The 27,855-nt window shown below is 36.0% G+C and overlaps 2 protein-coding genes across 16 annotated transcripts in view; both read left to right on the top strand.

The window, feature by feature from the left end:
- DIAPH2 (diaphanous related formin 2) overlaps positions 1-27,855 on the top strand; it is a 952,992-nt gene that overhangs the window by 239,387 nt on the left and 685,750 nt on the right. For all 15 annotated transcript variants that reach the window (XM_081565323.1, XM_081565331.1, XM_081565339.1 and 12 more), the window contains one exon: positions 9,579-9,718. In XM_081565323.1, the coding sequence (XP_081421449.1) occupies positions 9,579-9,718 (140 nt within the window). The remainder of the gene's footprint in view (positions 1-9,578; positions 9,719-27,855) is intronic.
- RPA4 (replication protein A4) lies at positions 11,640-12,424 on the top strand. Its single transcript, XM_081565340.1, is given in 4 exon segments — positions 11,640-11,901; positions 11,904-12,100; positions 12,103-12,384; positions 12,386-12,424. Coding segments are annotated over 4 exon segments (780 nt in total).

Raw genomic sequence — 27,855 nt, 5'->3', positions numbered from 1 at the left:
GTTGAGATATTGTAATATAGTTTTGCAAGACATCATCACTGGGTGAAAACAGAGGCTCTCTGAATTTCTGTTATAACTGGATGCATATTTAAATTATCTCAAAATGTTTAATTAAAAAATCTAGACAGTAATGAGCTTTCTTTAAAAGATTTGTTAAATACCAGGACAAAGTGTCAGCTCATATAACTAGGAGACATTTGAAGAAATGGTGGTATTTTAATATACCACCACAAATGTGGTATGTACGTATCATAGGAAAATATCTGTGACTTCTATTAGTCACAGTGACCAAGTTGTAGGTGCTGCTTATGCCACTATGGTCTGTTGCCTGCATTCATAATTGAAAGAGAAGAGCTAAATTCAAGTCAGTGATTACTGAAAATAAAGGTGTCATTTTTCCCTTTCAAGTTTACATACTCCATGAATTGGGACCCAGAGTTAAGAAACCCCTGGCCTTTTCTCTGTTTAGATTTCATTATGTGATATATCTCTAGGGCTTCCATCAAATGAAAAATAAACATAATGCTTAAACTTTCTTTTATCAAGTATAGTGGGTGGTGATAAGGTCTAGTAAAAAATGCTAGTAGGCACACTTAACAGTTTTAAAGATTTACTGGGTGTCCATTCACTCATATGTACATTGTTCATTATACTTGATAAATACTAGTTTTAGAAGTCAAGTATGAATAGATTTTAAGTATGGAGTATAGTGCATGTTTATTGTATTTGATATGAAAAAGAACCATGTAATACTGATTGCTTATTACACAAATTTTGAATATCATTAAATATTTTAATTAGATTCTAACAAATCATTTAATGGTGGTTTAACTTTTCATTATTACTGTCTCTGAGAGTATCTTGATCAGATAAGGCTGTTGTTTTACAAGAAATGAAATTTAGTGTTTAGGGGTCAACATTCCACTTATTGAAATAAGCACCCTTTTGTCTTGGTCAGTGATAAAAATTAAAATTTATTGTGTGTTTAACTGAGTAATTATTTGGTGTTATTATGAACTATTTTCTTCCATAGTCTACAAACTAAATATGTGTTTCACAACAGAAGATATAAAAATAGGGACACTGAATTTAAATAAATGTTTTCAGGTTTCCTTGTGTACTTGACATTTCTAATAGTACATGTGCTGAAAGAATGATTTAAGTATCCATTCTGAAATGGTCTTGTGTGTGTGTATTAGTCACTTAGTCGTGTCTGACTCTTTGTGACCCCGTGGACTGTAGCCCACCAGGCTTCTTTGTGCATGGGATTCTCCAGGCAAGAATACTGGAGTGGATTGTCATTCCTTTCTCCAGAGGATCTTCCTGACCCAGGGATCAAACCCTGGTCTCCTGCATCATAGGCAGATTCTTTACCATTTGAGCTACAGGGAAGTCTTGAAATGGTCTTAGATTCTGTAATTTGTGGGTAAAATGCTTAATCTGGCATTTAATATGTTAAAGCTTCAATAAGTAAACAATAAATGTTTTCTTATAGAAAACCTTATACTTAAAACATTTTAGCTAATTACACTTAAATAAACTTAGTTAAATCCTTTTGAGACAGATTCTATGTATAATCTGAAGAATGATGATGTTTTTACACTGTACCTCTTAACCCCCTTCACTTATTTTGCCCATCCTCCTATCGTCCTCCTCATGACAACCACCACTTTGCTTTCTGTATTCTGTGAGTCTGTTTCTATTTTGTTTTGTATGTTTGTTTATTTTGTATTTTAGATTCCACATACAAGTGAAATTATCCAGCATTTGTCTTTCTCTGTCTGACTTAGTCCTAATATATTCTATAGGAGCTACATATAATAGTATCCTAATATTCTGTAGAACCAACCATGTTGTGGCGATGGCAAGAGTTTATTCTTTCTATGGCTGAATAATGTTCCATGTATATATAAATATGGCACATTTCCTTTATTCATTCATCTATCAAGAGGCACTTCGGTTGCTTTCGTATCTTGGCTATTATAAATAATGCTGCACTGAATGTAGGGGTACATGTTTTAGCATTAATGTGAAGCCATGCTTGCATTCCTGGAATGAATTACACTTGTTCATGGTGTGTGATGTATTTTTAATATATCGTTGAACTTGGTTTGTTCATATTTTTGTAAGAATTGAAGACCATTAATCAAAACTTTGTCATTTTCAGTATTTTTCAAACCTTTTTATTTTGTATTGAGGTACAGCCAGTTAACAATGTTGAGATAGTTTCAGGTGAAGAGTGAATGTACTCAGCCATATATATATATATATATACGTGTATCCATTCTCCCCCAAACTCCCTCCCATCCAGGCTGCAACATAACATTGAACAAAGTTCCGTGTTCTGTACAGTGGGTCCTTGTTGGTTATGGTTTGCTCATATTTTGTTGAGGATTTTTTCAATTATGTTCATCAGGGATATAGGCTTGTGATTTTTTTTTTATTGTTATATCTTTATTTGGTTTTGGTATGAGTAATGATGGCCTCATAAAATGAGTTTGGAAGTGCTCCTTTCTCTTTAGTTTTTGAAAATAATTTGAAAAAGATAGGCATTAACTCTTCTTTCAGTGTTTGGTAGAATTCACCTGTGAAGCCATCTAGACTTGAACTTTGTTTGGAGTTCTTTGATTACTGATTCAGTTTAATTACTAGTAATTTACCTATTCAGATTTTCTATTTCTTCATGACTGAATCTGGGAAGATTTTGTGTTTCTAGGAATTTATTCATTTCTTTTTACTTGTCTAATTTGTTGGTGTATAATTGTTCTTAGTAATCTCTCTTTTGTATTTTTGTGCTTTTGCTTGTAAATTCTCTTTCATTCATGATTTTATTTATTTGGGCCCCCTCTGTTTCTTTCTTGATGAATCTAGCTAAAGGCTTATCAATTTTGTTTATGGTTTCAAAGAACCAGTTGTTTGTTTTATTGATCTTTTCTTTCTTTCTTTCTTTAGTTTCTATTTCATTATTTCCTGTTTGATGTTTATTATTTCCTTCCTCTACCAACTTTGGTTTCATTTTCTTATTTTTCTGGTTCCATTAAATGTAATGTTAGGTTTGTTTGTTTCTTGGGCTAGGCCTGTATTGCTATGAGTTTAGCTCTTAGAACTGCTTTTCCTATGTCCCAAAGATTTTGGAATGTTCTGTTTGCATTTGTGTTGTTTCAAGGTATTTTTTGACTTGTTTTTTGCATTCTTTGTTGACCCATTGGTTGTTAATAGCAGGTCGTTTAATCTCCATGTTTTTTTTTTTTCCAGTTTTTGTTAGTGATTTCTAGTTTTATACCCTTGTGCAAAAGATGCTTCATATGATTTCAGTCTTAGTAGATTTTGAGACTTGTTTTCTTACCTTACATATGATCTATCCTGGAGAATGTTCATGTGGACCTGAAAACAATGTGTATTCTGCTGTTTTTAGATGCAGTGTCCTGTATATATATTACGTTCATCTTCTCTAATGTGTTTTTTAAGGCTAATGTTTCCTTACTGATCTTCTGTCTGGATGATCTATCCATTGATGTAAGGATAGTAGGCTCTTGAAGTCCTGCACTATTATTGTATTGTTATCTCTTTATTCCCTTATCTCTGTAAATATTTGCTTTATATATTTAAGTTCTTCTTTGTTGGGTGCATAAATATTTATAAATGTTCTATCTTCTTGTTGGATGGACTGCTTTATTGTTATGTAATGCCCTTCTTTGAGTTTTGTTACTGTTTCTGTTTTAAAGTCTATTTTGTCTGATATAAATCTTGCTACTCACCTTGCTTTTCATTTCTGTTTACACAGTATATCTTTTCCCATCCCCTTATTTTCAGTCTGTGAGTTTCTTTAGGTTTTAAGTTAGTCTCCTGTAGGCAGCATTATGATTATACCTGTAGAAAGGTATTACTTTTTCATCTGTTCAGCTACTCTGTGTCTTTTGATTAGGCCATTTATTCCATTTAAGGTAATTATTGATAGGTAGAGTATTCCATTTAAAGTAAATGATAGGCATATATTTATTGTAATTTGTTAGTTGTTTTCTGGCAGGTTTTGTAATTCTTTTCTGTTTTTTCTTCTCTTTCTCTCTTCTCTTGTGATTTGACTGTTATAGTTAGATTCCTTTCTCATTTTCTTTTATGTATTTACTATAATTATTTTTGTGTGGTTACTGTTAGGTTCACATAAGTTTATAACATTCTCTATTAAGTTATTAGTAACTTAATTTTGAGCACATTCCAAAACTTTATATTTCCCCCCTCATGTCTTAATTGACCCAGTTTACATCTATATTTCATACATCCTTTAATTACTGGTTTTAAAATAGTGCTGCTCCTTCTGTCTTTTACCCTTCATACTTGCTTTGTAAGTATGCTTATTATTTCTTTATATTTTCCAGTGAGATTTTTACTTAGGTACGTGTTCTTATTATCAATTAGTCTTTTTCTTTTTAACTTACTGAATTCCCTTTAACATTTCTTGTAAGGCTGGCTTGGTGGTGAAGAATTCCTTTTGCTTTTGCTTCTCTGGAAACCTCTCAATTTCTCCTTGATTCTGAATGATTGCCTCGTTTAGAGAATTTCTGGTTAGCAGGTTTTTACTTCAGCATTATTCCTACATCTTGCCACTCCCTTCTGACCTATAAAGTTTCTGCAAAAAATCTACTGATAGCCTTATGGGATTTCGTTTCTATCTAATAAGTTGCTTTTATCTTTCTCTTTTTAAGATTCTATCTTTATCCTTTACTTTTTTCATTGTAATTATAATGCATCTCAATTTTTTTCTTTTTGAGTTCATATTATTTGGAATTTTCTGGAGTTTTTGGACCTGGATATGTTTCCTTCCACAGATTCAGGAAGTTTTCAGCCATTATTTGCTCAAGTAATTTTTCTGGCCCCTTGTCTCTTCTTTTTTTGTAACCTCAATGATGCAGATATTATTCTGCTTGATGTTAGGATATGTTCTCTTATTCTACGTTTTACATTTGACCTCTGAAAAGGTCTTAATTATAAACTATATGTCCTGCAATGAGAAATGACACTATGTCAATTTATCTTGTGATACTACTTTTCTGTATATGTTTTTATCTCACAGACCTTAAATGGATAATATTAGTATATTTTACACTATATTTTTCATGCAATTTAATTGTCAGTGTAAACGGCATGTAAATTGTTTGAAACGTTGTAGTAATATATTTGTTTTAAAGTACCTTTTATATTTTAGGAATAAATTAATTATCTCTAATAACTTCCATTTACAAGATACTTTTCTTATATAATAGAGAGAGGCCACCTAAAGTTTTAACAGCATATTCAACTTTGTATAGCCCACCAGAAACATCATTTTTAGAATAAATATGTAGATCAACTTGTATTGGACGCATGTTTTTTGTTTCCTTTTCTACTGGAATTCATGGAACTGATGATGAGGAAAATGGCTTTCTATTTCTTATGCATTTAAACTTATAGAAGCCTCTCAAAAACAATGCTGTGAACCTTTTTAGATATAATTCCAAATTTGTTAATCTGTAGCATTGCTTTTTTCAGAAAACTGCAGTCAAAGATAAGACAATCACTTGGTTGAAGTAGCTAAAATAACCTGACTACATTAGAGTTTATAAATCATGGTCAATAAGAATAATGATATTACTGCTTTCCTGACAATAATATTGTCCTTCCTATTTGAAGATGATACCGTTGATAGTAATTGCTATTTGTGTGCACACTGTAGTTGAAAAGACTTGTGTACAATTAATAGTTTTTCCCAGTGTCTGCAGCAAGACACCTTTACAGCTTAGAATGTGGAACCTTTCCTCAATTTATAACTAAGTCTGTATTTACTTTAAAGAATGACAGGTCATACTCAGACCAAGTCAATTTAAAATCAGAAGTGGTACCTCCACTGCAATCTTAAACTATCTTTTTAGAATATTGCATGTCTGATTTTGATACAAAAATTTCGTATTAGAATAGGATGATTGTAAACTGAACCAAAGTTTCTTTTGGTTCTTTGTGTAGTGTTTTAGAATAATACAAACACAGTCATACTGACAAGTGTCTCCATTCTTATGATTTTCAAATTAAGGAATTGTTTCAAATTAGGAAAGCTCTTTGTTCACCTAGCTTTGGAATAGCATGATGTGTGCTAATTGCTAACTTTGTCTGCATTATTTTTTAAAGATCAAATGGGCACAGTGGTAATTTTCATTAATCTCATACAGAGCAGCTAATTAAAATTTCCATTATTATCCATCCATTATCTAGTTGTTTCCTTTGTTCAGTATCAGAACAGGATGTTAATAATAAGCCATTCTTGTATTACAGCTCTATTAAATATAGTGAGAATTAGTTTAATTTATCATACTGTTTTGTTTTTAGGTGATTTCTTTAATATTATGTTGTGCCATATTGATTACGCTGAAGATACTTTGACATTTTGTAATAGAGATTTCAGGATTAAATACTTGTTTCTTTTTTTTTTTTTTTACGAAATGTTGAGAAAAAGTGACATATAGTTAAAGAAAAAAAGTAACCCGAGGACCAGAATGTTGGTGTTTTATCCTCACAACCTCATTAATTACCTGTAGTTAGGATCATGTAAATCAATTTGATTCCCTATTTCTACAATGGGAGTATTAGAAGAGCTGGTCTTTAAGGCCCAGTCCAGCCTTTCTATGCTGTTTCTATCATGTTTGCATAATTCTCAAATATGAACTAATGTTAAAACCCCAAAGTCTTTCTAAGCTTGGTAAAAGGCATTTGTTCTATTAAGTTATATATTTTGTCTTGCTCCATTACATTGTTTGTTTCCATTCTGTATAACCATAGAGTATCCTCAATTATGAAATTTAAACCAATTTCTAAGACTTGAGGGAGAGGTGAGTCCCAAGGTGATAGACTGACCCAGTGGTTCCATAAAGAATCTCTCACCCACAGCCGTGTAGAAGAGAAGTAACGTTTTCTCAGTACCTTACTCTATCTATGGTACAACATACATATGTGCGTATTTGCTCAGTCATGTTTGTGTCTTTGTGACCCCGTGGAATTTAGCCCACCAGGCTCCTTGGTCCATGGAATTTTCCAGGCAAGGATACTGAAGCAGGTTGCCATTTCCTCCTCTGGGGAATCTTCCCTACCCAGGAATTGAAACTGCATCTCTTGCGTCTCCTGCATTGGCAGGCAGATGTTTATCACTGAGCCACGTGGGAAGCCACAGCATATATGAAATGTTTCTTGTTTTTGGCACTTTGATATGCATTGTCTTACTTAATCCTCATAACAAATATGGGGGATTGGTATTTATTACCCCTGAATCAAGCATGAGCAAACATTTTTATAGAGATCCGTTTAGTCATCTGAGCAAAGATCACCTAGAAGGTAAATGAGGGGGTCTTGATGCATACCCAGTGGCAGTTTGAGCTATTCCCAGCATACCATATACTATCTAAAGTTACCTTATACTAGCATCTCTGAATATATTGTAATGGAATGTCTCAGAACTGTAATATTATGAAGTGAAACTAAACTGAATTTGAAAGCTTTGGCATGTTGAAGGTCATCAGTCATTCACCTGTTTGGTTATTCACCCTTCATATAGCCATCACTCATTCACGAAATATATGTTGAGTACTTAACTGTGTGCCGAGCATTGTGTTAAGATCTAGAGATAGAGCAGTGAACAAGTTAGGCAAGTTTCCTGCTTTGTGGAGCTTATATTTTAATGAGAAGTACACAGTAAACAAGTATATAAAGCAGTAAACTTATACAAAGCTAATAGGATAAGTGAGATTTAAAATGATGTTGTGTTGATAAGTGCAGTGTTAAGGGAGGAAGACTGGTGGGATGAGACATAAATGATGAGAACTAGCAGTGGAGAGGCCAGAGTCTTCCAGGCAGGAAAAACAGCAAATACAAAGATCCTTCTACAGGAATAAGCCCTGTATATATAAAGCCTCCAGGGGACGATCAGTATGGCCTTGTCATCCATTAATTGAGAAAATAAATTTGGGGGTCCTATGAAAGTGGAATGTAACTTCAGATCTGCAAAATTTTATACTATAAATGTTTACTTGCTAGTCCTTGTGGATCTGTAGCCTTAAGAGCCGGGCAAATAAGTTACAGAAATGTGGAAATGATTTCAAGGTGATGGTTTTACTTACTGTGCCATCTATATGGTGATTTATTCAGTAGACTTCCTGAATATCTACTATCCAACTGGGGTGAAAATATGAAATTGTATTCCTTGTTCTGTAATTATTATGGACAGATTCAGTAATGGCACGCTTTTGCTGATGCTCACTAAACACCATCACTGTGTTAGACAGTTGGCATACATGGAGTTTCCAGTCTAGAAGAGAAAGAGACACACATAATGACCTCTGCCCCAATGTCTTAAGAGCTATAATAGTGAAAGGGCCATGGTGGTGTAAGGGAATAGTTTTTGTACATGAGACTTTATCAGACTTTAAACATTTACTATTTAATGGAATAAAAAAAACCTCAGACATTAAGAATGATTGACAATTTCTATATCAGGAGGCGTTTTCAATAAAAAGCCAAATATTAGGAAACCCTAGGGAATCTATTTCTCACTATTAACATATTGTTTTTTTTTTTTAAACTCTACATCCTCTAGTGACATAACTTCTATCAAATTGGAAAAAAAATTGCTTTCCTATTTCTAGCTTAGGTACTTAGCAAAACCTGAGTGTAATTCATATGAACTTACAAAATGGGCTCCAAGCTAGAGTTTTAATCCAGGGGGATACATTTGTAATATAGGAAAGGGGCAGTTATGGTTATGTAGATCTGGGATATGAAACTATGAGTTATTAGAACCATGAATGTGTTGATGATGTTTTCCTCCCAGCCTTTTCCCCAGATGACTTACATAGTTATGGCAAGGTGATGAAGCTCAGAAGCTGTGATGAGATAATGAGTTCTAGAAATAACCCTGTGTATATTGGAAATTAAGCTAAAAACTAGTCACTATCAGATAAATGCATTTAATAACTTTTAAAGATTAATCTATAGCATGGGAGTAGCATAGTTCAGAAGGAATAGTTGGGAACTGGTGAATGCTTTAGACTAACAAGCTAATCGGAGACTGTATTGTTTTACATTTTAATAACCATTTTCACTTGGTTTTGAGATAGGGTGATATTCTGACATATTTCAATAGATTTGGGTTATGTATAATGTTTTGCATTATATTTTGTAGAATAGTAGTAACTAGTAAACTTAATAAAATGATTTCTAAATGTTTGTCCTACGGGTAAAGGAGGACCAGCTAATGTTAATCCTGATGCTTGGATTTTAAATTTAAGCATTAATGCTACTCAAGTCCATATTCTGTTCAGGTCATAAGCACCATCAGTGTAATTTTCTTTTAAATGAGGTTGAAGAGAGTGTTGAGGTATATACAACATGTCTTTACCATGTCAATTCTAGATGACCAAAAGTTTTTAAATGCCTGACACTCTGCATGCATTTTTTATAGTAAAATATTTACATATTCTATGCATTATTTTATTTTAAAAGTTTTTAATAAAACCTTGTTGTTTGTCTAAAAGAATTTCGTTTTCTTTCCTATGTAATAGGGAGGACTGAAAAACAGCAAGCATGAATGCACCCTGTCTTCACAAGAATATGTTCATGAATTACGATCTGGTATTTCTGATGAGAAACTTCTTAACTGCCTAGAATCTCTGAGGGTTTCTTTAACCAGCAATCCTGTCAGGTCAGTGCTTTTTACTGTTTTGGTGCGATTCATACAATTTGTACTGTATATAATTGTTGGGAATATAATCACATCATTGTAACCTCAAGATTTCATGACCAGATGTCTGATGTTAGCTAATAAAACAATGTCTAATTATGAGGTCTAAACATTTAAAAATATATAGTTAATCTGATCTCCAATAATGTGCAATTTTAAGAATACAAGTATTACTTGGATGATTAAGTCCTCATTGATTATGTAAAATGTGGGTCCAGAGGCTAAATATCCACATTTATATGAAAATCTGTACTCAGATAACAATGATTATATATTTATTTGTAAAATAGATTACATATATGGCTCTATTATTCTTTTTTAAGAAACTTATTTTAGTTTTGGTTGCACTGGATCTTCATTGCTGCATGTGGAGTTTCCCTAGTTGCGGTGAGCAGGGGCGCCTCTTTGTTACAGTGTACCGACCTCTCATTGTGGAGGCTTCTAGTTGCAAAGCACAGGCCCTGGGTGCACCAGCTTCAGTAGTTGCAGTACGCAGGCTCAGTAGTTGCGGCTTGCAGGCTCTAGAGGTGGGCTCAGCAGTTGTGGAGCTCATGCCCAGCCAGTCACTGGCATGTGGAACCCTCCCAGACCAAGGATTGAACCCATATCCCTGCACTGGCAGGTGAATGCCCATCCACTGTGCCACCAGGGAAGTCCGATATTATTCCTTTTTAACTTGAGAAGTAAAAGAATTTTGTATTCTCTTACAAGTTTTAGATAGATTATTCACACTTTTATATAATTTGGGATAGCAGAAATGAGTTTATTTTAACCAATAAAGTAAATAGAAAAATATTAATCAACTCCTTAAAAATCTACACATTTAGGTTATTACCTAGGTATGAAGGATTTTTAAGGAAGAAGTTCTTGCTAGTGGTAGATTCCAATAACTGGTGTTCTTTTATCAACCATAAAAAGCCTTTGAGTTAGATACACTCCACATAAAATGTTTTTATGGGGATAAATAGATTTTCAGTGTAATATGAAAATATTCTGGGATATACTTCCACAGTTACTAAAATATTAAGTTAAGAAATTACTGGGTGAGTGTACAGAAACTGTTATTTCCTTTTTATTCATGGTTTTCCTAATATATGATGGGACTAGTACTTCCCTGACCTATCCATGGAAGCTTGCAAATAATTTAGAGCTCAGTTGTTCTGTTTGAATTTATGTATAAATTGAAATATCTTATACTATTTATTTTTACCCAGTAATTCATTTGGCAGAATAACTGGAAGAGTGTAATTCTCCAATAAATAGTTTAAAAAGGTAATCATAAGATACGACTTGCGTTTGGATTTGATAATTATTCAGAGGTGGCTGTCTTGCTATTTTTTCCAGAATGCTTCTGGTTTTAGAGATTTGAACATGTGAGTCCTTTGAGGACAGTAAAAGTGGCAGATTCTCCCTTGTCCCTGTCCTACCACCCTGCTCTGCCGCCACTGCTTCCTCACACAAACTATACTGAACGTACTGCTCTGAAAATTTCTGTTGAATGGTTAATTGAATGCGTGAATAAATGAATCTTTTAGATGTGCCTATAGAAGTCGTGACATTTAGTAATGAAGTGGGGGCAGGGGAACCTTGTTAAAATGTATTTTTATAAAGATAGCAGAAAAAGTTTGAAATTGCACATGGGTCTTTTAAAATGCAGCAGAACAGGTATCAGACCACCCCAAGAATTCTTGGGTGAAGTGAGAAGCTGGCAGGTCCCAGTTGACTACAGACAGCTGCATCCTGGCAGCCAATTGGCTCCACAGTTGCGGGCCTCACAAGCTCCGCATTGGGTGGTAGCCCATGCTAGAGGTTGGAGCCTGCCTGTGGAACTTGCTAGCTGGAGCCAAAGCCCACTTTCTCTTTTGCGGGAGCTGCCCTTAAAATGAGTAAGAATGGGTTTGGAAGATATGGCAGCATCTCTTCCCCAGGTGGAGCCAGCGGAAGCAGTGACCCACTGTCTCAGGGCAGAGTAGCTCTTGCTACTAAGTCCACGGGATCCAGGGCCCAAATCCAGGCTATTGTTCCTTGTGTAAACCAACTGTTCACCTCCACTCTGGTTGATAACATCTTCAAGAATAGAGGAATCAAGATTTCGCAAGTTTCTGTCGTGGGAATAATTGGGCAGGCAGAGAAGACTGCAAGTTACTTTACAAGATTGATGATATGACCACTAAGCCTTTCGAGGTCTGCCAGTGGGTTGGCAGAGATAAAGCAAAGCAGGAGGTGACTCTGCTTCCAGTGGGAGTATATGCCAAAGTGTTTGGTATCCTCGAATGTTCTGCAGAGGTGAAGAGCCTTGAGATGTTGAAAATCCATGTCCTCGAGGACATGAAAGAGTACAGCACACAAATGTTCTAGAAATGGTCAAGGTACACATGATGCTGGATAACGCCTGCCAAGCGGCCTCTGGGCAAAGTGGCCCTGTTGATCCATCAGAAATGGGTGAGACCCAGAAGCACGGCGAGCACCACCCTAGTTTTGTCCAGAACGAGGTGCTGTGTTTGATTCATGAGTGTCCTCAATAGGAAGACAAGAGCATTCATGAGCTCCAGACCGAGCTTTGCGATCTGAGCATCTGGACTGTCAAGCAAGCCATTGATTATCTGACCGTGGAGGGCCACAGCTACCCCCACTGTGGATGAGGAGCATTTAAAATCTGGTGATTGAAGCACTGAAAACTTCTTTTTAATTCTCTGAAGACCCTGCCTCCTGTTGTGACTGAGTTTGTTTGACTTTTAGGAAGTAGATTTTTTTAAACAAAAGATTGGAAGTGGCATCCTTTGGAAGCTCACTGCTTTTCCAGCTGCTTTGAACTTAACTATTTTTCTAACTATATTTGAAGCTTCGAAGAAGATGATGATGAATTACTTGACTGGCCTTTTTGTAGGATTTACCAACAAGTAGATGAAAACACTCCTGCATGGATGAATTTGGGGAAACAAGGGTACAGAAAAAGTTGAAAATTATTATTTTCTTGCGTGGGAGCTTCTTTTTTCGAAATATCTATGTGTTAGGAGAAAATAGATGCAGTCAAGGAGCCAGTTAAGACACACAAAAAAGTGCTGTTTTTACATAGACTCATTTTCTATGTTTTGATTTAGCTTCTTATATTCATACTGTTATATTATGCTAAATACAGTAGTTGATTAATTCAGATGAGCTAAAGAAAGTAGTTTATGAATTCAGGTACCCAGTTCATGTTCATATAGTAATCTGCTCTTTATTACCATAAGTTTATATTTTTTTAAAGATAAAATTATACTACATTTAAATGGCAGGGTCAGCTTTGACTTTTTTTCTTAAAGTATAATTGTTTTGAATTCAGTGTGGTGACATTTTTATAAATTACAATCTCTTGTAGTTGCATAGTACATGGATACCAAACTTGATGTAAGTTTTACGTTCTGATGTATTATTTATAGTACTAAATGCCCTATTTTTTGTATAAGAAGGTTTTATTCTTATAGGTTAGATGAACAAGTACTTATAGGAATATTATTAAGCTTAGCAAGTTTAATGAAAGTTTATGCAAACATTTTATTAAAGCACTTTTGCAAATCTTCATTGTGTGATTTGTTTTCCTAAATTCATTTGAAAAGCCTTTAGTTTTGCTTTTGAATATTACTATTTTAATTATCCAGAGGGATTTTTTCTCTTCTGTATGTGATGTCAATAACATATGTTATATCCTTTTTGTAATAATATATTTTAGTATGCATGCATGCTAAGTCACTTCAGTTGTGTCTGACTCTTTGCAACCCTACGGACTGTAGCCTGCCAGGCTCCTCTGTCCATGGGTTTGGAGTGGATTGGCATTCCCTTCTCCAGGGTATCTTCCCAACCCAGGGATTGAACCTGCATCTCTTTTGTCTCCTGCATTGGCAGGTAGGTTCGTTACCACTAGTGCCACTTGGGAAGCCCTGCATTTTAGTATAGGTTATATAAATTTGTGAGGCTTTTAAATAATTGCATAAAGTAAGCACTCAGTTGTAGATACACTAAAGATTGTATCTTTCAAGTTACTGGCTTTGTTACATTAGTGGAAAGAAAAATTATATATGTTCATTTAGACAGGTAGAAGAGAAAAGCAGTACTTGTCTCAATCAAAAAAGAAGGTGAAAAAACAGAGAAAAGCTCTTAAAAGCCAGCAGTCCAGACTGTCAGAATGTAGCCTTTCTTTGCCAATTCTTAGAAAAAGTTATCACCAATTGTTGCTTAAACTTCCTGAGGCATAAACTAAACTTTTTTTTCCCCTTCAAAAGCAATGAAATAGGTGATATTCCTTTGAAAGATGCAAATGGTTAACATACTATAAAACGTGTTTGTTATTTAAATTATCAGAAAATCTTTCCAAATTCTAGTCTTCACAAACAGAAATTGTGAACCGCTCTGTTGAAAAGGTTGCCTGCCCTGGGGAAAACCATCTGAGGGAGAGACAAGGGGCATATTTCTTCCTCAGAATCTCAGTGCAGAAAGTAGTCTAAGAGACAATATTCTTTTGTGGTATCACTTATACAGATGCAGGCACTCTGAGATTAAAATCTGACATTTATGACTTGTTAGGTCACTTTGCTAATTGTCAAGTTGACTCAATTGGTGGTTGGATAGGTAGTCAATTTTCCCCTCTAGGAATATTCCTTCAGAACCAGGAAAATAGCAACTTAAAAGAAAAAAAAAAGCTTCATTTGGTTGCCTTAGTGCCTGGGAACTGATGCTTACATGTACACCTGAATTTAAGGCCAGTGAACACCCCTCACTCTCTCCCCCATCCTTTGACAGGAACTGTCCTCTCTCTTTGTGACTTGGGATCCTTTTTAGCTTTGTTAATTACCCTAGCACTCTTCCCCACTTTACACTTCTTGAGCTTTACTGGGATTCTGCTGCAGGTGAGGGACAGCAATGGAAGAATACTAAGTATTCTGTGAATGGAATATATGTGAATGGATGTGAATGGAATGTGATGGAAATCAACAGTGTGAATGGAAATCAACAAACATTTTGAGGCAGAAACAAGTGCTAGATTGCCATACGTGCATATTTAGTGCATGTTAGGGTTAGCAGATTTCTCAGATTCATTGTAAATCATCCACTTGGCATGCAGACTTCTTTTTCAATGTTGTTTACACAGTGAATAAACTTGGCCAGTGCTCCCCTTCCTCTCCAGTTCTGCCCTATATGTGAGCCACATCTTTGAGGATAAGATAGAAATCCTTGGGAAATACTGTTGACTATTTTGGGCAGGCTGGAGAAGGCAATGGCACCCCACTCCAGTACTCTTGCCTGGAAAATCCCATGGACAGAGGAGCCTGGTAGGCTGCAGTCCATGGGGTCACTAAGAGTGGGACACACTGAGTGACTTCACTTTCACTTTTCACTTTCATGCATTGGAGAAGGAAATGGCAACCCACTCCAGTGTTCTTGCCTGGAGAATCCCAGGGACGGGGGAGCCTGGTGGGCTGCCGTCTATGGGGTCGCACAGAGTCGGATACGACTGAAGCGACTTAGCAGCAGCAGCAGCATTTTGGGCGGGAGGAGCCTGAGGAGCATAATTGATGATTATTAGCCACTGGGGGTTTTCTATAGCTCATAGACATAAGAAATGGCTATATTTGTATTAAAGTTGATTCTAAATGGGATAAATAAATTTGAAAATGTTTTCAAGTCAAGGTTAATATTATTGTTACAATTGCCAGTAATGTTTTATCTACTAAATTTATATTTATATATTGAGTGTAACCTGAGAATTGTAAATTGTCTTATTTTTACAATTTCTATTCAGCTTTTATAATGATGAACAAAAAAAGGTAACAACTGCGAATTCTTTTCAGTCATTAAACTTTTAGTGAGCACTTACCATATGCAATAAGAATTAGCTTTCAGCACGAGCGCACGTGTTAGGACCCGAAAGATGGTGAACTATGCCTGGGCAGGGCGAAGCCAGAGGAAACTCTGGTGGAGGTCCGTAGCGGTCCTGACGTGCAAATCGGTCGTCCGACCTGGGTATAGGGGCGAAAGACTAATCGAACCATCTAGTAGCTGGTTCCCTCCGAAGTTTCCCTCAGGATAGCTGGCGCTGTCGCAGAGGAACAGACCCAACCCACGCAGTTTTAACCGGTAAAGCGAATGATTAGAGGTCTTGGGGCCGAAACGATCTCAACCTATTCTCAAACTTTAAATGGGTAAGAAGCCCGGCTCGCTGGCGTGGAGAAAAAAAAAAAAAAAGAATTAGCTTTCATTTTAATAAGCTTAAATTTAATTGATTTCTGAAATGCATATTAAAAATTGTAATAGTTAACATTGTAACACTTATATAGTACTTATTGTCTGCTAGGTACTGTTCTAAAAGAGAGTGTGTGTGTATGTGTGTGTGTCCCTGTGATGGCTAGATTTATATTTCCAGCTCAGACTTTTCTCTTAAAATTCAGACATTCGTCTCCAAATGTCTTTCCAGATGCCCTACAGGCATCTTTAAAATATTAAAAAAATATGATAGCAAGAAATACTTACACATATGCCATTTATTATCCTCCAGGAAATGTTCTAAGAACTTGAAATACACACATAAAACCAGAGAATCATTATGATTAGTATTAGTATTAATATTGCTCACATTTTATAGATGAGGAACTTGAAGCTCAGAAAGGTTAAGTAATTTGCTCCATTTTAATGCTATATGGCTAGTAACTGTCAGAGCTAAGATTCCAATGCTGGGTCCTTATCCACTTCTTTATACTACCTCACAATAAGGAAAGTCTTTACAAATATCCTCCTTTCATTCTTGTCATATACTAAATCTTTTGACTTTATTTCTTTCATTAAAATTTGCCTGACTTGAGTTTAAAAAAAAGAACTATGAAATACTTTAGCAACAGGTATTAAGGGGAATATAAAAATTCCTATGTTTTTCATCTACTAGTTTAAGAAACAAAACTTTATTTTTATTATAGTTTTAGAGAACTTAGCCATATAACTTGTTAATTTTTAATGACACTATAACACACTGTGCCTGCATTTTTACTGATTAAAAATCATCAGTGGTTTAAATGCATTAAACCAATGCATTTATTATTTCAAGTGTAATTGCAATTGTAATTGTAAAGTGTAAGTGTAATTGTATCTTGAGAATATATATCATTGCATTGGAAAGCCCTTTTTTTATGACCTCATAGCTCTGTGCTTCTCTAATGGCTCAGCTGGTAAAGAATCTGCCTGCTACGTGGTACACCTGGGTTCGATTCCTGGGTTGGGAAGATCCCCTGGAGAAGGAAATGGCTACCCATTCTAGTATTCTGGCTTGGAGAATTCCATGGACTGTGTAGTCCGTGGGATTGCGAAAAATCAGACGTGACTGAGTGACTTTCACTTGCTCCATACATATCGATGAGACTTCTAGTAATTCAAATGCCATCCATATGGTATTATTCTGATACATGACTATATGATAACTTAAGAAAGCTTATTTTACTATTATGTGTTAACTTTTTGGTAATACCTTAGGTTGGAGCGGGTCAATAAATAACATTCAATATTATGTAGTTTGTTTTTATATATATAGCAGATGGCTATCCCATAAAGGAATAACAAATTCCCCTTGTCCATTTGGTGTCTGTCCTTATGCAGCTTACATTCTAGTAAGAGAAGTCAGACAATTAAAAAAATAAACATATGTATATACACACATATATACACATATATAAATTGTCAGGTTGTGATCTGTCCTGGGAGAGAATGTTGCTATTTTGTATCATATGGCCAGGGAAGGCCTCCCTGACTTTAATGACATGTGCGCAGAGATCTAAAGAAAATGTGGAAGTGAGTTATGATGTCCACTGGAGGAAGACCATTGTGAGAAACAGGAAACAACCGCAGCAAATGCTTGGCCTGTTCCAGGAATGTCAAAAAGCACAGTGTGGTGGGAGGCAGTGAATTGTGAGCCATTGGTAGGACTTTGGCTTTTACTCTGAGTGAGCTGGGAAGCTGTTAGAGTGTTTCAAGGAGAGTAGTGAACCTGACCTGAAGAGATTTTTTAAGGGATAACTCTGGTGGAAGCAGGGAGAGATGTTACATGTTGCAATGAAAGAGCTAGAAATTTCACAGAAATTCTAGCGACAGCCGTATAGCTGTGCCTCATGGAGGCTGATATGGAAGGTCACTTGACATCCCAAGGTAGTCCTAGAATCTGATTATTTTTGTCGTGAGTCTCCAACACAGCAGCAGAAATTCATGGTGCCTCTCCCTGATTTGTTCCATTGTGAACGTGGACTCTACATGAGTCTGCTCTTTTCCCTGACATTAACTACCTGGCCTTCTCTGTATTCCCCATTTTGAATTCTTAATGGAGTGACTCTGGTTCCCATTTGTTTCTGCTCTGGCACAGGTTTTCATGACAGGCCACCTCAGCCTACAGGCCACACCACTGGTCAGGTGACAGTCCCTAATTGACTTGGGTTTGTCCTTGTTAAGGGAGAGGGGGGCACTGTGATATGGTCCAGATTTTTTCCATCCCAGAAAGTGTCTGTGGAGAGTGCTTCCCTAAGAAGGAGATATGAGCTTGTCAAGTACCCACCAATACAGGAACTTTATTAAAATAAGAAAGAAGGTTACTATGTGGACATTTCCTGAAGGTCAAAGATTATGTTTTGTTTGTGCTGTATATTACGCATTTAGCTTTATTCCTTGTGGCATTAAAAGTTGAGTGAATGACAAAACGTAATAAACTGCTACCATGAACTGCCTCTAGTGTTCATGTGTATATGTGTGGGTTTGGAGAGCAGAGGAAAAAAAAAAAAAATCAAAGAACAACAGTGTTCTTAATTTTCCTCTGAGTGTACTGTGAATTCTTACCAAAGTCAAGTAAGCCACCCTGGAGCAGTAGCCTCTCCTTAGACTTTTATCTACCATTTGACTCTGGACCAAAGCTCTTTCTTGATACAAAGACACTCTCAACCCACCCCTCAAAAAAATATATCAAAAAGTGGTGGTGGTGGGATTTGTGTCTACATCATGTGGTTAAAGTTCTGAAAGTACTGTGTAGTATTTTCCCCACCCACAATGAACATTAGCATTGCTTTTTTAAAAGGCTTTTAGAACCTGCAGGAAAGAAACATGTTTAAATTTATTAACTCAGAGCTTCCAAATTAAAAAAAAAACAAACTTTTATTCCTTAGACATGCAAATACTCATTCTGTAGTATAAACCATACTTTCCATTTCCATCAGATTTAAACCCAGCAACAGTTGTAAGATTTTATCTAACCACTCCTCTACTTTAAAACCTCCTTCCCAGAAACCAAAAAATAACTGATTAAAGCAACAGAGCAAACGACTAATTAGTCTTCCTTTTGGACAGAAACAAACAGGAACAATGAAACAACAACAACAAAATCAGAAAAGGAGGAAACCAAAGTAAGAATAAACCCAAGAAAGAGAGTAATTTGTATGGTGATGAGGAAATTGTATAGAAAACAAAAAATAGCACATAGAGGGAAAAATCAACTTGAATGCATCATGTCTTATTTCTTATATAACAGTAAAAGAATCCTTGAAATTCAGCAGGAGTCATTTAATATTATTGTTCTGTTAATAGTTTCCTAAGACTTCCATAACAGTTACCAAAAACTGGGTGACTTTAAACAATCGAAATGTATTCTCTCACAATTCAGGTGGCCAGAAGTCTGATATCAAAGTATTGCCAATCAGATCCCTCCTAAGGCTCTAAGGGAGGATCTTTAGAGCTTCTTCAGTTTATGGCACTTCTTGGCTTGTGGCAGCATGACTCCAGTCTCTGCCTCCTTTGTCACATGGCCTTCTCTACTTCTCTGTTTGTCCTTTCTTTGTCTCTTATAACAGTGCATGCTAGGTCACTTCAGTCATGTCTGACTCTTTGTGACCCCATGGACTATAGCCCACCAGGCTCCTCTTGTCCATGGGATTCTCCAGGCAAGAATAGTGGAGTGGGTTGCCATGCCTTCCTCCAGGGGGTCTTCCTGACCCAGGGATTAAATCTGCATTCCTTATGTCTCCTGCATTGGCAAGCAAGTTCTTTACCAATAAAACCACCTGGGAAGCCCTCTTGTAAGAATAATGCTTAAAAAAAAAGAGAATACTCGATATTCACTAGTTTGTTGGATGTTTTAGATTCCACACATAAGTGGTATCATGTAGTGTCTTTCTCTGCCTGACTTACTTTATTTAGCATAATGTGCTCCAAACTCATAGATAGAAATAACAAACTAGTGATTACCAGTGGGTGGTGGAGAAAAAGGAAGTACAAACTACTGTGTGTAAGATACTGTATAACAAGGGGGACTATAAATGGAAAGTAACCTTTACAGTTGTATAAAAAAAATTAAATACAAAAAAATTATAATGGAAAAAAGACTTGGTGGTTAAATGTAAAAAACTCAATTAATCATTAAATATAATCATAATTTCAGTAGGGCATGTAAAAACAATGGAAATAAAAATAACAATGATTTATGCATGAAGATAAATTACTGAACCTCAAGATAATGAAAAGAAAATAGCTAATTTAATTATCAGCTTTTGAAATGTATCTAAAAAATCAATAGGAAGTATTGGGTTGGCCAAAAAGAAAAAAAAATACTCTAATAGTTTCCTTTAAAATATTGGAGGAAGTAGTCTCTAAGTCTCTGTCACATAACTATTTTCCAAAGCTGCTATTCTTTAGAATCTGGACGTTTGGCCTCTCATGACTGATTTGCCTCCGTACCACAGTTTTAACTGATTTCCTTGGGTTCAGCCCATAGTGAAATAATATTTAAGCACCCATACACACTAATAGTTTTGCTAAGCATTCTCAAAGTACAGTCATTTTAAACAGAATGAAAATTAAACAGAATCATGTCCATTTCAGTCAATCCCTTTTATAAGCCATCATTAACTGGCCATATCCCAAATCACTCCCTTACTATAAGTTTCTTTAACATTTATTTTGTACTGTATATATTCACCTGTACCTGCTTATGCTCCATAATAGTTTAAGGCACGTATGCTTGCTTTTCTCAGTTGGATTTTAGACTCCTCTGGGGAAGGGAACCTCTTGCCCTCTTATTTGTTTCATGATGGCAGGTACGGTGTAATTTATATACAATAATGTGTGATTTGATGTAGATATTGACCCATCATGAATAACAACCAATGCTTCTCCAGCAGTGAGAATGAGTTTGCATTAATCTGGCTCTGTTTTGTGGCCATGCATTTTTAGATGTAATCAGAGAAAAAGAATGAAGCTAACTTCCTCCACACTGGAGTGAAACCTGTTGGTTTGATTTGAACCATATTTACATATTCATCAGGTAAAGATAACAAAGCTTGCTTTCCACGGTGGTTTTTTATGGTTGTATGGTGAGTTAATGAAATTGAATGTTTATGTTAGGTAGTTAGAATAGGAAAAAGGAGTCCAAAATGGCAGTGGCAAGACAAAGAAAGGAAAAAGCCTGGGAAGATGGAACAAAAGAAAATCCAAGGACTAGAGTGAGAACCTCAGGTGAAACAAACAGCCCTCCTGGCTAGCCCAGTTTACATAGGGTAGGCTCAAGGGGAGGAAAGAGAACATATAAAAAGAGGAGCCAAGATTGAGCCCCTCTGTTTTTTGGGTCAGCCCTCCCTCATGCCTAGAGGATGTACTGTGCCTTGCTTGCCAAATAAAACTGAGCTGCTTCAAATCTTTACTGAAGCAGGACAGTACCGAGGAAATTACACAGTCCTCTGACATTTACAACTCTGTTTATCACCCTAAAAATCCATGAGTTTTGACTATAAAATAAATCCCAATCTGCTATCACAAATCGAATTAGACTTTGCACATACCATGGTCTGTGTGTTTTAGAATGAGAACTGTGTTGTTACTTACAGATTTTTGTTCATATTCCTTTACTAAAGTTTATGAAAGGAAGCCGTGTCTGCTGAGAAATGACCAATGGGTTTGAACAATTTTATTCCCAGCCAACCCATTACAGGATGTATAGGTATTTGGCAATATATTTTATGAAGATCCAGAGAAATGTGTAGCAATAAATCATTGTCACTGAGCTTTCTCAATATATGACAAAAACAACAAATACTGGTTTGAAGAATAGTATGAGAGTTGTGGTTGTGTAGAATTCTTTCAGAGATTTTGCTGAAATTGCCTTATAGATTGAAGGGTATATTATCCCACTGAGAAACTGTTTTGTTTTGTTTTGTTTCTGTTTTGCTTGGTATCTTAGTTAATCAGCCAAACTCAAGGCATAGTGTGTATATTTACCCTTTTTGTGATCATGGCTTCCTCAGCCAGTTTTCAAGCAGGTGAAAACATATTAAATATCTCTTACAGTTTCTGTATGTGTAGTTATTTGTGTTACCTCTGGCACATTTGTTTTTACTTGATACTTTCTAAGTTCCGTTTAGATTTAAACATTTTTGTCTAGCATATTAATATGCATTTTAACATAATCATTGTAATGAAAATAGCTAACTGTTGACAGTAATACAAATTAGGAATAGAAAGTACTTTCTGAATTATGAGTGTTAATAACTATTTAAGCAGTCTATATTAAATGTATTAAAAGCTTGGCAACGCAGCTGACACTACTTATAAAGTTAATATAACATTAGATGCAGATCAATACTTTCAGAACATTTTGCATTGGACTACCATGAAAAACAGGATAATGAGGGCAATTTTTTATGGTGCAGAAATGTGAATAGGACTTAAAATTGTGAGCACATCTCATAAGGCACCATTATATGCAGCATCGCAAAATCAAGGTTGTATTTCAAATTTGTTTGCTTTAACTTTCAAATGCATAAATTGTTTTAGAGGACCCTGCTACATTTTTACATACACTAGAAAATAGTAAATTTAGAATAGTTAAGTCAAATTTTATACTTTCTTTTAAAATCTTGGTCAACAATTTGTATTAGTGGCACCCATGTTGGCTCGTTTAGCTAAGTTGGTCCCATAAATATTCAGTGATATTGAACTTTTATTATATAATATTAGCTTTAAAACAGAATTTTAGCTGAAGGGAGATTCAGTATTATATCTCATAATAGAACCAAAGTAGATCTATGTGTTCTATATTATTTTCAAAAAGAAAAACATAGGAACAGCAAATACTGACTCAAGTTTCTGAAGTATTGTTTTAGTAAGAAGTTACAGACATTATAGTAGAATAAATGATGACTCCTATATTGGCATTATTATATGACATAGGAAGTTCCACCAAGGCGGTACATTTTCTTGTTTAAATGCTGTGTTTTACATTTGAAAACCAATCTGTATATATAATAATTGTCTAAAATAATTAGAAATTTATAACTGGACACATAATTATAAAGGTATATAAAATATAGCAGTAGAGTCTAGGCACAATAATTAAATGGATTTCTTAATAGAAGGTGAGCTTCCATTTAAAAATACTTCACATGTATTTTATTGTATTTTCTATATATTCAACATTTGCCTTGGGAAGAGAAAGCTTCTAAATATGTGTCATTTGAAATATTTATATTTTGGTTTATATGAATTAATTTAAGTAAAGGTCTTGGACACACTTTAGAATTTTATACACTTATTGTTATGGGACTCTTACTAAAGCAATGGCAGCTTTCAATAATAGATGCAGATATCCCACTAAGAAGTGGATAAACTTATAAGCTCCAAGTAAACCTGATAGTTTTCAAAATGCCTAGGACATTGCCAGGTAGTGATTTGAGTATAAAATTGTTCCAATCTTCCCTGTAGCCAAGGGGGGAAGATGGCAGAATATTAATAGATATAGCTGTTATCTGATGAATGATAGTGCATTTATTTTTTCAGGGAAGGACATTCTTTCTAAGCTGAGAGAATTTTATTTTGTGTTTCTCTAGATGAGGGGTATTGGACAACACAGTAGAACTGAGTCTTTGATAGTTTTCCATAAAGTGCAGAGGATTTCGAATGCCCATTTCCTCCATTGAATTTAAAAAAAATAAAGTCATGGTATTTCTACAAAAACCGAGAGTAATAGTACTGGTATACAGCTACCAAGATGTACTTGAGAAATGTCCCTGAGGCTGTCCCTCTGGAATATCTATCATCTGTGCTGGACTTTTGATAGGAGCTGGATAGCTGACAATTCACGATTAAGATGCCAGCTAGCACCTGGAGGCAGGTATTCTGTGCAGTCGATTGAAAGAAGATCCTTATGCAATAGATAACAGTGTTTGCTCTATGACCTTGGCTGTTCGACTGGTGTCAGATAATGGACAGCTCATTTGGGGAGATTTCCCAGCTGGTCAGCAAAGCTATAGGTGTGTGGCCTCTCACATTAGGCAGTTTAAACCTGAAAATCTTCTGTTGAGATGGAATCCATGAAGGGAGAACATAGAAGGGAGTATAACACTGTAGTGCGCTTTGAAAATCTAAATCAGCTTCAAGTGAGATGGCTAGCTTAGTAGTTTTCCATATGAAGATGAATCTCAAACCTTCCTAAGCCCGGAATCAATCCACTCATATTTGTCCAGTCTGTTTTGCAGCACCCAGCATTACTGAAAATATGCAGATTGGGTCTAATTATGTTTTGGAGAATGAGGCCTGAGTACTGAGTATTGCTCTGAAAGTGAAAGTGAAGTCGCTCAGTCTTGTCCAACTCTTTGCGACCCATGGACTGTAGTCTGCCAGGCTCCTCTGTCCATGGGATTCTCAGGCAAGAATATTGGAGTGGGTTGCCGTTTCCTTCTCTAGGTTTTCATATATGAATGTGTGTGAAAGTTGCTCAATCATGTCTGACTCTTTGTGACCCCATGGACTGTAGTCCACGGAATTCTCCAGGCCAGGATACTGGAGTAGGTAGCCGTTTCCTTCTCCAGGGGAACTTGCCAACCCAGGGATCAAATCCACATTGCATGTGGATTCTAAGGGTACCATAGCACCTTTAATACTGGCTTCCAAGAGACTTTCCTGGAGATCGTTTCTTAAATTTTTGTATTTAATATTCATTCATCAAAAAGTATTGAAGAATAAGTGCTAGAGTGTTAAATGGATTTCAAAAAATTGAGTTATCGTAAATTTCCATATGTGAATTAGCATTTGTTCAAGAATAAGAATACCCTGAAATGACTCCAGCACTGAAACTACATTAAGCATTTTTCTTTGATAAAGAAAATGTTTAAGAGTTTTGTAGTGTTGTTGAGGTCAGCATTATAAGAAGCATCAATTAAAATGGCAAAATATTTTAATTGTAAATGGTATGGGATATTGCCCTGGGGATATCCTCTGACTTTATGATATGTTTTGTACCTTGAAAAAAAACTTCTCTCTGTCAGTTTATTTCGTCATATACTTTCTTCCAGAAATAGGATGCAGGATATGCTACGCTGAGCTATTACTATGTGAGCTTTTCATTAATTTTGGTTTCTACTGTTATTTTTGTATTGTTTATTAATTATAATACTGATTTTACATGTTGAAATCATGTGTCTTAATTTGCTGATGACAATAGTTTGATGCAAATATTCACCTTCATGCATTTCTCAAGTCTTTCAAATAATCTTGGAAAATTAGAGTAATAAAAGTAGGGACAGCTATAGAAGAGTTAATTTTGAGGGCCAAGAGCAAATTATACATGCATATTGATTTTTCAGATATGTGGTTGGAAATTTTTGAAACATACTGATAGGAGAGATGCTAGATAAATATGAATTATCAAACAGTATTGTGGAGATTAGAAGCACCATGCTGAACACATACTGTTGTGCTTAGGTAAGCATGATTCTGGACTTAGAACACTCATACATCTATTCAAGGAATTGGCTATGAACCCTGTGTGTATGATTTAGGCTCATCTTTGATACTCCTGTTCATCATATTTCCCATTCTTATTTGACATATCTCTTGCATAGTTTTTATGTTTCCATTGTCAGTACGCTAATTCAGTCCTCATTCCATTTGCAGACAGGAATTGGCAGAGGAACTGGTCTCTCCAGTAAAATAAGAGTTCACTGGGTTTGTTAAAAGTTTAGTATAGCCAGAGTGAGCAAGGCAAAGCACAGAGGGATAGAGAAGTTAAGGAAGTTAGCGGGAAGTGTAGAGGAGGAAAAAGTTTTACTCGACTCTCAGGGTCTCTGGCTGGGTCTGCAAATTAACGTAATAAAAATTAACAGGAGAAAAGAATACAAATTTTACCGATTTTTTTTGGGGGGGTACATAAACATTGGAGACTTCACAAGAGAATGAAGACCCAAAGAACTGAACAAAACTAGAACCTTTTTTTTTATACCTTTTAGACAAAGAAACAACAAATCTGTGAAAAATTGACAAGACAAAGGGATTTGGGCTAGGGGTAGTACAAGATGAAGAAGTAACTAGGAAGCTAAGGGTTAGTTTAACAAAGTTTATATATACAGCCTTCTGTTTTCTCAATTCCCTGTGTCAGATGAGACGAATGCCTGCCCTCCTAGTGTTACAGGCAGGATGGGTACCTTTCACATGGAAGATTTACCTCCTGCTTTCAGGGAAGAAGAGGGGTGGGCTGGGGAAGAATGAGATCAGAGTGACCTTCTTCCTTCGGCCCTATTCTTAGTCCTTCAGCTTAAGATATTGAATATGCTAGAGTGCCATATTTTTGGGTATTGTGTTCTGAACTCTATCAGAAGCAATCTTAAGATGATTGACCACTTCATGCTAGGTAAGGAAGCAAGAAAGGCTAACCCAGAACTTTTATTCCTAAACTAAAGTTGAATAAACTAAAGTTTTATTGACTGTGCCAAAGCCTTTGACTGTGTAGATCACAATAAACTCTGGAAAATTCTGAAAGAGATGGGAATACCAGACCACCAGACCTGCCTCTTGAGAAGCCTGTATACAGGTCAGGAAGCAACAGTTAGAACTGGACATGGAACAACAGACTGGTTCCAAATAGGAAAAGGAGTACATCAAGGCTGTATATTGTCACCATGGTTATTTAACTCATATGCAGAGTACATCATGAGAAACGTGGGGCTGGATGAAGCATGGGCTGAAAGAAGCATGGACTGGAAGATGCACAAGCTGGAATCAAGATTGCTGGGAGAAATATCAATAACCTCAGATATGCAGATGTCACCACCCTTATGGCAGAAAATGAAGAAGAACTAAAGAGCCTCTTGATGAAAATGAAAGAGAGTGAAAATGTTGGCTTAAAGCTCAACATTCAGAAAACTAAGATCATGGCATCTGGTCACATCACTTCATGGCAAATAGAATGGGAAATAGAGGAAACAATGGCTGACTTTATTTTTCTGGGCTCCAAAATCACTGCATATGGTGATTGCAGCCATGACATTTAAAGACGCTTACTCCTTGGAAAAAAAGTTATGACCAACCTAGACAGCATATTAAAAAGCAACCCAGCAATCCCACTGCTGGGCAAACACACTGAGAAAACCAGAATTGAAAGAGATGCGTGTACCCCAATGTTCATCGCAGCACTGTTTACAATAGCCAGGACATGGAAGCAACCTAGAAGTCCATCAGCAGACGAATAGATAAGGAAGCTGTGGTACATATACACAATGGAATATTACTCAGCCATTAAAAAGAATACGTTTGAATCAGTTCTATTGAGATGGATGAAACTGGAGCCCATTATATAGAGTGAAGTAAGCCAGAAAGAAAAACACCAATACAGTATACTAATGGAGAAGGCAATGGCACCCCACTCCAGTACTCTTGCCTGGAAAATCCCATGGATGGAGGAGCCTGGTAGGCCACAGTCCATGGGGTTACTAAGAGTCGGACACGACTGAGCGACTTCACTTTCACTTTTCCCTTTCATGCACTGGAGAAGGAAATGGCAACCCACTCCAGTATTCTTGCCTGGAGAACCCCAGGGATGGCGAAGCCCGGTGGGCTACCATCTATGGGGTCGCACAGAGTCGGACATGACTGAAGCGACTTAGCAGCAGCAGCAGCAATGCATGTATATGGAATTTGCAAGATGCTAATGATAACCCTATATGCAAGACAGAATAAGAGACACAGATGCATAGAACAGTCTTATGGACTCTGAGGGAGAAGGTGAGGGTGGGATGTTCTGAGAGAATAGCACTGAAACATGTATATTATCATATGTG

The sequence above is a fragment of the Giraffa tippelskirchi genome, chromosome X (assembly GCF_054371585.1).
Source record: "Giraffa tippelskirchi isolate mGirTip1 chromosome X, T2T-mGirTip1v1.2.pri, whole genome shotgun sequence".
NCBI lineage: Eukaryota > Metazoa > Chordata > Mammalia > Artiodactyla > Giraffidae > Giraffa > Giraffa tippelskirchi.
Note: the sequence above shows the minus strand (reverse complement) of the source record. Positions and strands in the feature narration are given on the sequence as shown.